General features: G+C 40.2%; 1 protein-coding gene across 6 annotated transcripts in view; it reads right to left on the reverse strand.

Annotated features, from left to right (window-relative positions):
* Positions 1-12,326, reverse strand: part of MYO9A (myosin IXA) — a 167,393-nt gene that overhangs the window by 84,382 nt on the left and 70,685 nt on the right. For all 6 annotated transcript variants that reach the window (XM_073579431.1, XM_073579427.1, XM_073579430.1 and 3 more), the window contains exons 9-14: positions 9,870-9,959; positions 9,662-9,784; positions 8,002-8,136; positions 1,624-1,745; positions 1,293-1,434; positions 369-564 (exon numbers count right to left, since the gene is read on the reverse strand). In XM_073579431.1, coding sequence (XP_073435532.1) covers positions 369-564; positions 1,293-1,434; positions 1,624-1,745; positions 8,002-8,136; positions 9,662-9,784; positions 9,870-9,959 — 808 coding nt within the window. The remainder of the gene's footprint in view (positions 1-368; positions 565-1,292; positions 1,435-1,623; positions 1,746-8,001; positions 8,137-9,661; positions 9,785-9,869; positions 9,960-12,326) is intronic.

Genomic DNA, 12,326 nt, shown 5'->3' on the forward strand with positions numbered 1-12,326 from the left:
ACCAGAGAGAGTGCAGAGTAACAACTCCCAGCAAAGACAGAGGCAGAATACCCCAAAGATGCATCTACTAAACCCAGAAACAAGAGACAGAAGTAAGAGAGCTGGGACATCATAAGGCAACCATGAGGCAGACTTATGACATAAGCATGTGAACATATGTCTACAATATACCAGTTGGTAAATTTGCAATTTCAGTTTCAAAATATTTATCCAATCAAAAAGAAAACCCTGAATAAATCCCAGAAAAATCTCCACTCACAAACCACCTGTAATATAGAAGGACTACAAAATAAGCAACCAAACATTGCCTTCAGCCTCATTCCACAGGTAATGATCACGTAGCATGTTCTAAGGCATAAGCCACTTACCAGTTTTCTTGCCCGTGCTATTTTTCCCACTCTGCCTAAAAGCCCAGAGAGCTCTGAAAACCGCTCTTAGTAATGCCCAACGAAATGCTCCAACTGGACTAATGGCAATCATTCCACGGATAAAGGCGTTCCGGCTGCTGCGCAGTAAGGCCACGATGTCAGGGCGCATGTGATCTGTGTTCTTCTCACGAAAATCCTACAACATATATATATACCAAGCTAGGACTTCTTTGCAAATTAAATTATGCAGGCAGACAAGATTACTGCAGAAATCACAGAACATATTTACAATAAAACCCACAACTTAGTAATATTATCATTATACTTCAATTAAATGTGACCCTGGGGTGACCTGCTAATCACACCGGTCTCTGCCAGGGAAAGCTAAGGAGGCCCAACATTTCTTACGTTCTGACTCCGAGAGGTTCACAGCATGGGCCCCTCTAAGATATCCATACAGCTTAAGAGGGCATACAGATAGGTGTTTTCTCCAGGAAAACATCCACAAACAGTAAGCTATCCCCCATCTATAGCAAAGACAGTAACTTAGGATTGCTGGGGGTCCCAGCGGTTTGACCCTTGATAATCCCAAGAATGGGATTCTGTAACACAGGAACTGGGCTCAAAAGAGCCTCCACTCCATTCAAGTTGTGGCAGGTTCCAAAGTCTCACCTTCAGGATCACTGGAGGTACAAGTGGTCAGAACACCAGCAATCAATAAGTTATACCCTAACCATTGGATAGTGCATAACTTACTATTTTGGGAATAACCCTTAAAAAGCTTTATTTGCACTTAAAATAACATTTCAATTCGTCATCTACTACTGTCCTGTTTCCAGACGAAGCAGGGCGGTTTGCAGGACAGACATTCAGCAGGATAGGTTGCATTCATTTCTTGCCAACAATAAGCCATGCTGTACTCACCTTAACACCATATTTCACCTTGCCAGCATAGTGCTGGATTATGAACGCTGGCTCCATGACTGCTGGAAACTCTATGTAGGGGTTGCTTTCATGGTGACGTTTAAACTTCTCAAGCAAGGTTTGATGAGTAGCTTGTGGGAAACTAAGAAGAAAAGAAAAAATAACATTCAGTAAAACATGACAAAATCATCATTTTTTTTTTTTTTTTAGATGTGAGCAACTGAGGCCAAGTGCATCCTAGTGATCTTTCCTGATCTCAATCAATGTGCCAAACAGATAAGATAGTTATTGATGGACGACCAAGTCAGTAAAGAAGTTGCATAATTCTTACTTGCTTTCCTCATCCAAAAGCTGGATCAGTCCTGTTGGCCTCTTACTGATGAGATTGATGCAGCGTTCATTATCGGTGTAGTTGATATTACTCCAACTAATTCCTTCCAACCTATACTGCTCCTATAGAAAAGAAAAAGAGAAAGTGGAACTAGAACCAGGCAAATAATTCCAAAAGAGTAGTAACGCTGTATAACCTGCAAAGAACACAAGAATGCAATGATTTACAAATGTCATATGGAAATGTTTTATTCAGTACAGAACATAGAACACAGATCAGAAGGTGGAAGTTAGACATGTTTCCATATTATTTGAAAAAACTAACTTGCTTGGAAACTGATGGCAGCAAGACATCTACAAAAAGATGGGACAGGGCCATTTGTCTACTATTGTGTAGCATCCCTTCTTTTAAGTCTGCAACCATCTGGGAAGTGAGGAGACCAATCAATGGAGTTTCCAGAGAGGAATGTTGTCCCATTCTTGCCTGATGTAGGATTCTCACTGCTCAATAGTCCTGGATTTTCCTTACTGGATTTTTAATTTCATAATGAGCAAAATGTTTTCTACTGGTGAAAGCTTTGGACTACAGGCGGCCATTTTATCACCCAAACTTTTCTTCTGCTAAGCCATTCTGTACAAATAGATGCAGCAAATAAGAATACGTTTTGTGATGTACTTTCTGGGGTAATAGGATAAGGGATTGGTGTCAGCAGCAGTCTCTGACACCAAGTCCTAGGCTTAATAATGAAGACGTGTCAGCCAGACACCATCGTTACTAAACCTGTAAGTAAAGAGTTAAATAAACACAGACACACACCAAAAATAAATCACTTTATTTGAAATAAAACAGACACATTCTTTAATCATTTAAACTAACCCAATATACTCTCCCGAGGTTAGATTTGTAATCCAAGGGTTAAAGCGATGTCCCACGTTGTCACCAGCCTATGTAGGAGCGCTCACAGAATGAACCCACATAGGCTGTAACCAAATAGCAATGGAACATGCCCACGATATGGAAAAAGCAGCGATTTGTAAGCAGTGTATTTTCGCTGCATCCAAAATGTTGCGTTCAATCACAAAGTTACGGTATGTGTTCACTGAAGCAAGCGGATTTACTGTATCCAACACATTTGTATCGTGAAATTTTCTGTTGGGGAGACTAGCGTTTCCGAAACAAAAATTGACACGCTGCAGCTCGTAAACCCACAACATGGGTGAATTTATGCAGTGTCAAATAGAAGCACAGTGGGCATGGGATTTCAATAAATCACATCCACTGTGCTTGTATCGTAGAATGCAGTGGTTTGGACGCAACGCAGGTGAGCTGTGTTCAAACCACTGTTAAATCAGATTGTGGTCCCCAACTGGCAGAATTTGTTACACACCTTGATAGCTGGCGGTGGTGATGTGTGTGGGGCTATTTCAGTTCATATTGGTGGACTCCCACACTTATGAAAAAGAAATTTAAAAAATGTTGTGGGCTCTCACGTAATTTTCATAACCAGGAGAGAGAAAGCCAACGGCTGAGGGCTGATGTTAATATTCTTGGAAGGAGCCAATAGCTGAAAGTTCCCAGGCTATTAATATCAGCTCAAAGCTGTTTGCATAGATTTTACTGGCTAATTTACTTTGACGTAGGTTCTCACTATAAATTCTTACCAGCAAATGCTAAACAGACAGCTGTAGGCTGATATTATTGGCCAAAGAAAGTGCCATGTTTATTGCCCCCCCCAGGCTACCAACATCAGCCCTCAGCCACCCCAGAAATGGCGCATCAATAAGATGTCCCAAATCTGGCACTTAGCCTCACTCTTCCCACTTGCCATAATGGTAATAATAATAATATAATACATTTTATTTCTATAGCGCCGACATATTCCCCAGCTCTTTACATAGAGGGAACTTGTACAGACGATAGACATTACAGCATAACAATAATCACATAGATCATAACAGATACCAAGAGGTATGAGGGCCCTGCTCGCAAGCTTACAATCTATGAGGAAAAAGGTAGACACGAAAGGCGGGAAGCAGGATGACAGTTGGGGGGGGGTGTTCATGTCAGCCTTGTATTGGCAGCTGACATGAAGACCAAGGGGTAATAATGGGGAGGCAGCTATAAGAGGCCCCCATAAAAATCATACATAATAAAGTCCTTTATTTGAAATAAATGACCACACTGTTTTACACATTTATTTAAAAATAAATCTTAACACCTAATCCCCAATGCCCTTGTCCAAGAAAAAAAACAAACATCCACACACTCACATCTCCAAAGTTAAGAGATAATCCATAATGTCCCACGACGATACTGATGACTTTTAAAGCAGTGACATCAGCAGTCACTGATGTGACTGCTCTCAAGGACAGCAGGCTCACTCTGACACAACCCAATACCAATGAGTATGGTGGAAGATGATACTGGCAGAGTGCCAAGTGGAAATAATATATACAGCAACACGTGAAGATAAATAAAAACACCTTTATTGATATATAAATGGGTGTACACTTAAATAAAATAAAAAATGATAAAAAGGCATCCCAAATGAATGCGTAATATTGGATTATAATAACCTACAACATAGGGTTAAATATATACTCATGAGGCACAGGCTCAAAAGGAATGTGAAAAAAGAAAGAAAATTAAAATAAATATTAATGGAACCTTAATAAAGCCCCCAAAAGGAATTGTGTATACAGTGCACCATATAATGATGAATATCCAAAAATTGTGTAAACACAGTATACAAAAAGTAATAAAGAATAATAATAACAACAACAGCTGTGCAGACAATATATAAAATGAAAAGTGCAATGAAAAAATTGGTGCTGTGAACAAAAAAGAGACACTACAGGAGTGTCACACAATGTGAGAGGGGAAAGAAGTAATGGGAGCTGGAGATAAAATAATACCTAATGAGCCGGAGGATGATGCCTGGGGATGCCTGTGAACGCGCCCCGACGCGCGTTTCGGAATAAAACTTCCTTCGTCAGGGGGTAGGTACAAGGCCGGTCAGTACCTCCTTATATGCTGGACTAATTAGCGGGCAGGACACATGACGGCGCATGCTCCGCCGCCGCGACCCGGAAGACGCGTCGCGCGCGGCGTCACATGACCAAACACCGCCGGGTGAACCCGGCGTGCATGGTCATGGGAAGACGCCGTCGCCATGCGAACGACCGGCGCCGAGGCGGCGCACGCGCACCAGTGCCTGTCCATGAAAATAAGGGCTATGTAAGTGCAGCGATAGCTATATAACGATTCACAGCATATTGCCCAAACATTTTAAAATACATCACAACTGTGATTCTTCTTTATTAAAGTTGTCTGGTATTGACATGATTTGTAAGGGGATCAGGGGAAGCAATGTCAGCAAACGCCTTGCTCAATTAGAAACCCAGTGGATTTGGACACTGAACACTGTGTCCCCACTGGGTTTGAACGAGAGTCTTTCTTTTATTCCATTTTTATGAAATTATATTATGTACACTTATTAATATTTTATACAATTTGTATTCTTATTTTAGATGGCCTGGTCGGTATCTATGTCATGGTGGATCATTCACATTGATTAACAAAAATGAAAAAATGAGAAGACTTGCGCGCATATATATTGTATTCACACATTATATCATGCTTTTCGGTTGTTTCACAAGCATTCATAAATTTTGTGGTATGCTGTACTGATTATTCACCTTTATTATTATTTTTTATTTCTTTTATATTTTTCACTTTTTATTTTTTATTTTCTGTCATTTTTTCTCATTTATTATTTATATTTATTATTATTTATTAATAATTTTCTTCATTTATTTTTTATTTTTCATTTCTTCACACACATTGTTTTTCATGTGACTGTGTATTTCATTTACATATTAACACATGCATACATCTTATTGTTATTTATTCCACCATATTGATTTTATCACTCTTATTTATACATATATATATATCTTGTCCCCATTAGTTGCATTTTATTGCAGTAACGCAATATGCTGTGAATCGTTATATAGCTATCGCTGCACTTACATAGCCCTTATTTTCATGGACAGGCACTGGTGCGCGTGCGCCGCCTCGGCGCCGGTCGTTCGCATGGCAACGGCGTCTTCCCATGACCATGCACGCCGAGTTCACCCGGCGGTGTTTGGTCATGTGACGCCGCGCGCGACGCGTCTTCCGGGTCGCGGCGGCGGAGCATGCGCCGTCATGTGTCCTGCCCGCTAATTAGTCCAGCATATAAGGAGGTACTGACCGGCCTTGTACCTACCCCCTGACGAAGGAAGTTTTATTCCGAAACGCGCGTCGGGGCGCGTTCACAGGCATCCCCAGGCATCATCCTCCGGCTCATTAGGTATTATTTTATCTCCAGCTCCCATTACTTCTTTCCCCTCTCACATTGTGTGACACTCCTGTAGTGTCTCTTTTTTGTTCACAGCACCAATTTTTTCATTGCACTTTTCATTTTATATATTGTCTGCACAGCTGTTGTTGTTATTATTATTCTTTATTACTTTTTGTATACTGTGTTTACACAATTTTTGGATATTCATCATTATATGGTGCACTGTATACACAATTCCTTTTGGGGGCTTTATTAAGGTTCCATTAATATTTATTTTAATTTTCTTTCTTTTTTCACATTCCTTTTGAGCCTGTGCCTCATGGGTATATATTTAACCCTATGTTGTAGGTTATTATAATCCAATATTACGCATTTATTTGGGATGCCTTTTTATCATTTTTTATTTTATTTAAGTGTACACCCATTTATATATCAATAAAGGTGTTTTTATTTATCTTCACGTGTTGCTGTATATATTATTTCCACTTGGCACTCTGCCAGTATCATCTTCCACCATACTCATTGGTATTGGGTTCTTTCACCGGATGGTCTGCCATCCACATTTCTAGAGGGGTTGTGGATTTTCATTTTATTATTTTTATTAGTACATTACCCTCATTGTTCTAAGTGTCACGCTGACACAGTAGGCAATTACTCCTGCAGTGTGTAGTGCTGAGCTGCAGTGAAAAAGTTCACCAGCTGATGAACCCCGATGACCGGACTATCGGCACTGCTGCTGTGCGAGAACTTTCTCACGTTGCGGGGGTGTCGTGAGATCACCGGGGCTCATCAGCTGATGAACTCTGGTGAACTGACATGCTCCTGTCAGTGTGTTGCCGGCTGTCAGGTGAAGTAGTCACATCAGCTGATGTGAGGGGTATGGTAGCTTATTATTTTTTCTCTTTTCCGGTGACATGGGCATAGGGGATTAGGCGTTAAGGTAAGTAAATGATGCTTTTTATTTTACATGTTTTTACTGGAGACAAGGGCTTCAGGGATTAGGTGTAGTTGAGTATAACTGCTTATTTTTATATTTCTTTATTTTAACTTTTTTTCCCTTTACTTTGAGCACATGTGCCTGCTGATGACTAAACCCATCAGTGGCTTTTGCTCTCGTTGTTATCAGCGACAGCAGGTGTAGCTTGTAGTCTCTTATCAGCAGACACCTGTGACCGGCAGTAAGATTTTTACTGCAGGTCACAGATGCGGGCTCATGCTGATATCTGACAGCGTGACCCCGCAACGCTCTGACCAGCGGTAATGATTTTACGGCAGATCAGAGCCACTGGTGTTTCTTGCGCTATCACACAGATGACAGCATGGAAAACACCTTAGGAAGTCCGTAAAAACGCAAGCAAAAACTCAGCAAATCCGCAAACATTTCTATACCTGCGTTTTTGCTTGTATTTGACTCAATTTAAGTCAATGGGTGAAAAAAATGACAAACATTTGACATGCTGCGGATTTAAAAGCAGCACAAATCTGGAAAGGAAAATTACTGATCATGTGCACAGCACTTCAGTATTCTCGTTGACTATGCTGGCATAGCGTCTTTGGGCCAATTACGTGTGGAAAAACCGGAGCAAAAACGCACCATGTGCACACAGCCTTACTGAATGTACTGTAATCATTACCATGCATGGTTGCTAAAGCAAAAATAATTGCTAGTTTCTGAACATATACAAAATGTTAGGAGTCATCTGAAATCACAAAATGTTTCTGCAATGGAATGACACTTCAGGACACAAACTCCAGAAGAAACGTGCCATCTAGTTTAATTGGAAAAAAAACAATTATTGAATTACTGCTTAAATTAAATTGAAAACCATTTAGGAGAAGGAGCTGAATGCTGCGTGTGATGAATCTTATTCAATTATGGAATCATACTCCAGGAAATGAATATATTTAGTGCATCTCTTCAGTCAAGGCCAGGCGTAGAGATATTATCACATTCTTCCAGACACACTCAGTGGCCAGCCCTGCCGCTTTATTCAATCAGCCTCCACCCACCGCCAAAAATGTAAATGTCAAACCTGCTCCAGCTGAAACAGATGCTGATTGAAGTAATGCTGCAAACGTTCATTGGCAAAGTTAATACAGAATTGTTCAAAGCTGTTGCTGCCGTAATCCTCAAAGCCAAAGATATCAAGGACCCCGATAGAAAGGGTCTAAAAGAAAAGAAACATACTTATTACAAAACTAGAAGTACATTTTTAGGACATTCCCATTAGTAGCCTAAGAATCTGGGAGAAGATGGCACATGTAGTCCATGTTCCTCGCAGTCGGTGAACATCTTGGAAGCATGTCAATCAACTGTAGTAGGGTCGCAAGAAGTGGGCGGGGGATGTTATTGGACTTGTCAGATCTCTCCCTATAGTCCCCAGTCGACTTTTCAAACTATGTTTTCTCTGAAAGAGTGAAACATGTGTCTGCCACCGGGCAGCCAGACTTTGTTGCACTCTGTCCATAGTTTGGACAGCAAGTGTCGGCCAAATATTATTGGGTTTCCAACTGTGAGAGAAAAAAGGTGCTGCCAGGCAACTGTGGCAGCGGCTTCTCTCCCCAGAAAACAAAAAGTGTCAGCCATTGCAATAATAGACAGCCCTATCCTTCACTCCGACATTATTTTTTTTGAAGAAAGTGTATGTGGCCTTTAGAAAAGTATAGTTCTAAAATGCTAAAAGCTAGTGCTGGTTAGCAATCAAAGACCTTGTAATGTAAGTTTGGGGTGTGAGCCTGGAAAGATCAGGACACAAATTTACAGTATCCCAACAGAGGTCAAATAAGTGTGCCCTTCTGAAAAGTGACAGTTCAGATCAGCAGCAAGATCGCACTGCTGGTCAGAATTGTGCTCTCTCCAGGTTGCAAGCAGGGGTAGCTTTGCCTCAGCAGCATGATAAAGGCACAGGGGGACTGACGCTGGCTGTATACAGCAATCCTGACGTGAGCAAGCTAAAAAGCATAGAGCCTGCTTGCGACAAGTGCCCCTCGCCTAGGTGACCGATCAGGCTGGCTGTAGCTGCAGGGTGGCCGTCAACCTAAGCAACAAGCTATACACTATAAAATTAATAATCCCTTTGTTCATTATTACTGAGATAGCTGATAACTGAGATTCGTGAACTTGAGACAATATAAGGTTTCCCATACAGCTTTATCCAGGAAAAAAACAACATATTTTGCTTTAAAATTGTTGCCCATGGGCAACAGATGACACCCATCCATTTTATGCACATGCCCTGATTATAAGCGTGATGGGAACATAGCAATGTGGCTTACAAAGGCCAAACACTTCAAATATCACAGAATGCTCACTTTATATCCTACTGATGAGTCTCAAGCAGGGCTAGTAGAATTGAAGATGAGTGTGACAGACCCTCCTCACAGAATGTGGCTGAACCAACAGCAACAAATCAGATTTTGATGACAAGCTCATATTTACAGCCCAGGTTAGCGGAGATCGGCAGCAGCAGCTGTCACTGACAGCAATGACCTCTCAGGAGTCTGCAAGGAATTTCAGACTAGAATGACCTATCTGGAAGCAGACTTTCATTTCTAAAAAAGCCACTAGTAATTACATATTTATAGACAGCCTAAGAGGTTACTATCCTATCCACCTGTTTAGTCGTTAGAATTATAGCTTTTCGGTCTTTAGTGCAACCTTGGAGCCATGTCTGCATACTCCTGCCACCTCACCTGGCTTCCTTCATCTATCGCCTTGCTGTTAATGTTGAGCAGAGCATGGTTAATGCGGAAGACAATCCAATCAAATAAGGCGCTATAAAGAGACTTCGCCAAAGAGTCCCTGACTGTAACAGCCTGAGAAATAAAATGAAAAAAAAAATTGTTGCACTGATGTATCAGAGAATATTATAGATTTCCAAAATATTTTATATTTTCCTACCTCTGGCAGACGGTACGGCAAGATAAGTTTTTCTCCAACGGTAACAGTTTTCCTAGTGATCAGTGCATCCAAGAGCATTTCTTCCCGAACCTTAGATAAAGAGAAAACTGTGATTTCCACTAGGTACTGACATTGGAAAAAATTTACAAATGTTACACTTACATAACTTTCAACGTATAAGATTGGAAAACGTGACAAGACTACCTCTGAGCAAGTTTTCGGGAGATCGGGACACCATCGGTATATAATTAAGGTCTACATTTTTACACCGTTTTTACAATAGGACAAGTCTTTTAAATTTCTCATTCTATTTAAACACAAACATGTAAAGGAGAGGAAGATTAACTACGGTTGGAGAAGAAAAACAACCAACCATTTCCAACAGGCCTTGAGTGGGATACCTTACTAATAATCAACCATTCTAAAACAGAAACACAAGCAAATGGTGGCTTACATTTTGCACAACACGGATCTGAATGTCCTCAAAACTTGATAAAAAGTCAAAAATAAAATTGATCTAGAAGGCTGCCAAGAGGCCCACAGAAACATTAAAGGAGCTGCAGGAATTTCTGCCAAGTACTGGCTGTGTACTTCATGTGACAACAATCTCCTGTGTTCTTCACATGTCTGACCTGAGGGATAGGGTTGCAAAACAGAAGCCTTTTTGTTTATAATGTAAAACAAGCAAGCCCAGCTATATTTTGCAAAAACCTAAATCAATGCTGCCAAAAGCATGTGTTATGGTCTGATGATGCCAAGGCTTAAGTTTTTGGCCATAATTCCAAAAGATAAGTTTGACTCAAACAGCACCATACGCACAGTGAAGAATGGTGGAGGCAACATTATGCTTCAGGGCTGTCTTTCAATAGGAGGAACTGGGGATTTAATCAAGGTGGAAGAAATTATGGGCAGTTCCAAATATCAGTCAATTTTCCAACAAAACTTTCAGGCCTCTGCTAAAAAGATGAGGATGAAGAGGAATTTGACTTTTGAGCCCAATGATCCTAAGCATACCTCTAAATCAACAAAAGAATGGCTTCGCCAGAAGAAAATCACAGAGGGCTTTACACAGGAGATGCTGTCTCATTCTAACAGATATAGAGCATTACTCCAAGGAAGAGTGGGCAAAGGTTGCCAATTTTAGATGTGCCATGCTCCTAAACACCTACTCAAAGAGACTATATAATGTCATAATTTCAAAGGTTACCTTCAGCACAAAGTATTTATGCAACCACATTATTTTACTATTTTCACATTTTTGGGGGTGGCAAAAGACAAATACCGTAGATTGTTTTCCAATTGAATTGTACAGATTCTGGGTGACAATAAAAGGTGGAAAAAGTTCTCCAATTATTCTTCTTGGTATGACTTTTTTTATTTACATGTCAAAAACCTGGCATTTATCAGACTTTATATATCGACTGTATATAGACACACAGTATATATTACTGCATACCTTTCCAGTATATTATGCTTACCACGAAAAAGTAAGAATAAATGGATTTATTTTGACACTCTTGAGTTTTGACCTATACTGGGTAGAGCTATACAAATATATTTTGATATACGGTAAGTTTTGAACACTTTGCAAATCTACCAGGAGATTTTTGCCATATGTCAAAAATAGACTTTTACTGTGATCTGAACAGGACCATACATATAGAAAACTGTCAACTATAAACAGTGTGTGACACAACTTTCCTGTAAAGCCATGACAAACAAGGCTTAGACCACATTGCCATTTGAAGAACCTGTCTATTGGAAGCAGATTCCTAACCATTTACCTGGACTCCTTTAATAGAGGGGGTCAGTTAATTAAAAAAAAAAAAAAAAAAAACATTATTGTACAATGCCTGGAGCTCTATGAAGACAAGCTAAAAAGTAGCTTAAAGTGTACCTACATTTTCAAGTAACTTTTCAGAATAAGCTGCTGTGCATTTTTTCCTCAATTTTCCACTCTTCAGGCCCAAATTATCTAACAGAGATTAGCTGCTCTGATGTGCTCCACATAAAAAAAAACACAGAAATACAAGGGACTCCTGCTCTTCTAACTCTATGTAGCACATGACAAAATCAATAGCAATGAAAACAATATGCAACAGTACTGGACTGTGTAGCTGTGAATCCAGCACTGGAGTGCAACACTTATTAGAAAGCTGAAGAATGTTTGGACTGTATTTCTCTGCATGTGCCTCACTGTGGTCTCCCCCCTACCCGCTCCGTAAAACGTAATTTTAGTTTTTCATATTGAATGAGGAGTTCAGTAGGCAGGTGGTGGGTTGGGGTAGAAAATGTCTCAAATGGAGAAAGAAGCATATTACTCTGATAAAATCTAATACCAAGTTCCTTACGCTCACTTGTACTTTTGATTTAAAGTTTGGAGAAGGTATAGTGATCATGAAGAGAAACATTTAAACCATTTAGAGAATCATTTTACTCTGTAGCCTGCAAAATTGT

The sequence above is a fragment of the Dendrobates tinctorius genome, unplaced genomic scaffold, assembly GCF_039654945.1.
Source record: "Dendrobates tinctorius isolate UK_male_01 unplaced genomic scaffold, ASM3965494v1 ptg000062l, whole genome shotgun sequence".
Taxonomy (NCBI): domain Eukaryota; kingdom Metazoa; phylum Chordata; class Amphibia; order Anura; family Dendrobatidae; genus Dendrobates; species Dendrobates tinctorius.